Raw genomic sequence first — 2063 nt, forward strand, 5'->3', positions numbered from 1 at the left:
ACTCAGAATGCAGAGAGGTCAGTGCAGCACTGGATGAAAGATGCAAGGGTCTTTAAGGAGTCCAGAAACTCATTGACCTTTCATACACACACACTAATTACAAGCAAACAGATCACAGGTGAGGATGGTGACCTTTAATAGCCATTTAAACTCCTTTGTGTCAACTTGTGTGCATGTTATTAGGCCAAAATCACCGGGGTGTGAAAACTTTTGATCAGGGTCATTTGAGTTGTTTCTGTTGTCATTATGATATAAAAAGAGTAAACACAGGTGATTAATAATAAATGGCTTCAGCCAAACACTAACCATGAGGGAAAGAAAAGTTTTTGCGTTGTCATTCATGTTCTCTGAAAAGTGGCCAAGAAATTTACTGTACATTTCTTTCAAGCCTTTTCCATAGGCAAAATCTATGTGTTGACAGGTTAATGTAATTATTTTGTTCCTTTCTCATTATAAGTGTTTTGTTTTTTATCAGTGATTGGCTCCTTTATTCCTGGCAGTAACTGGCCATGCTCCCTGTTCCGAACACTAGTCTCCACATGCCATCTACGTTCCTCCTCATCGGAATCCCTGGCTTCGAAAATGGAGTGGCGTGGATATCAGTCGTCTTCTGTGCCCTCTATATCCTGGCCATCCTGGGCAACGGCTCCCTTCTGTACATCATCAAAACCGAGGAGAGCCTCCATACCCCCATGTATTTCTTCCTCTCCATGCTTGCCCTCAACGACTTGGCCTTCTGCAGCTCCACCGTGCCAAAGACTCTGGGGATCTTCTGGGCGAATGGCGGTCTTATCGATTCCCCCGGCTGCCTCGCCCAAATGTTCTTCGTCCATTGCCTTTCGGTCATCGAGTCGGGGATCCTGGCTGCTATGGCATACGACCGCTGTGTGGCCGTCTGTTCCCCGCTCAGATACAGTTCCGTCCTCACCTACAGCCTTCTGCAGAAGATTGCCCTCGTCATTCTGCTCAGAGCCATCGCGGTCATCGCCCCCATTCCTATTCTGGTCGGGCGGCTCCAGTACTGCGGTGGGAACATTGTGCTGCACTCGTACTGCGATCACATGGCCGTGGTCAATGTAGCGTGTGGCAGCAAATATGTTAACAGTGTTTATGGGTTGGCGATGTCTCTTTGTGTCACCGGGTGCGACTTGCTCGTCATTGGACTGTCCTACTCTATGGTCCTACAAGCCATCTTCAGGATGCCCACCAAGGACGCCCGGCAGAAAGCAGTCGGAACATGCAGCTCCCACATCAGTATTATCGTGGTGGCTTATTTCTGTGCGATTTTCTCATTCGTCACATACCGCTTTGGACAGGACGCCGTCCCTCATAACGTCCACATCCTCTCCTCCAATTTCTATATCTTATTCCTGCCCTTCTGGAACCCGCTCATCTACGGCATGAAGACAAAGCTAATTCGACAGCGGCTCAAAAGGATTCTCTTCTACCAAAGTACATTTCCATGGGACAGGCATTACCAACTTGAGACCCGCGCTATAGCCGAATGACGGCTACAGCGCGGATCTCCTTTGCCGGGACTACGTCTATTGACGTCGTCCCGTGCACGAGCGGCCTGCGTGCCCCCTGAGGGGCGAGCGCGGCGCGCTCTGTGATCGGCGAGTCTATGAGACTTGCCTGATCACCGATCCGAGCAAGGGGTCGATCCCGACCCCTTATCACGTGATCAGCTGTCAGCCAATGACAGCTGATCATGTGATATAACGGAGCCGGTAATCGGCTATTATTCCTCCTCGTGCTGACAGCGCGAGGAGAAAAAAAAAGAGCCGATCACCGGCGGCCGTGATCGGGACATCAGTCCCGATCACGGACAGCCCTGCCAGTGCCCACCTGCCCCCTCATCACTAAACAGCATTAAAAAAATAAGTGCCCCGCGTCAGTGCCACCCAGCAGTGCCCATAGTGCCACCCAGCAGTGCCCACAGTGCCACCCAGCAGTGCCCACAATCTGCCTCAACAAAGGTGCTGCACCCCAGTGCCACATATCCGTGCCCATCAGTGTCATCTACCAGTGCCCAGCAGTGCCGCCCATCAGTGCCCAGCAGT

The 2063-nt window shown here is 51.2% G+C and overlaps 1 protein-coding gene across 1 annotated transcript; it reads left to right on the forward strand.

Moving 5' to 3' along the window:
• Nucleotides 1-509: 509 nt before the first annotated feature.
• Nucleotides 510-1726, forward strand: LOC143973744 (olfactory receptor 52D1-like). The gene has a single exon (XM_077474586.1). It carries the CDS (start codon nt 510-512, stop codon nt 1506-1508), a length of 999 nt encoding a protein of 332 aa, XP_077330712.1. The 3' UTR covers nt 1509-1726.
• Nucleotides 1727-2063: the final 337 nt, after the last annotated feature.

This window comes from Lithobates pipiens, unplaced genomic scaffold (assembly GCF_037356315.1).
Source record: "Lithobates pipiens isolate NorthernLeopardFrog02 unplaced genomic scaffold, aLitPip1_a1.2 Scaffold_94, whole genome shotgun sequence".
Taxonomy (NCBI): domain Eukaryota; kingdom Metazoa; phylum Chordata; class Amphibia; order Anura; family Ranidae; genus Lithobates; species Lithobates pipiens.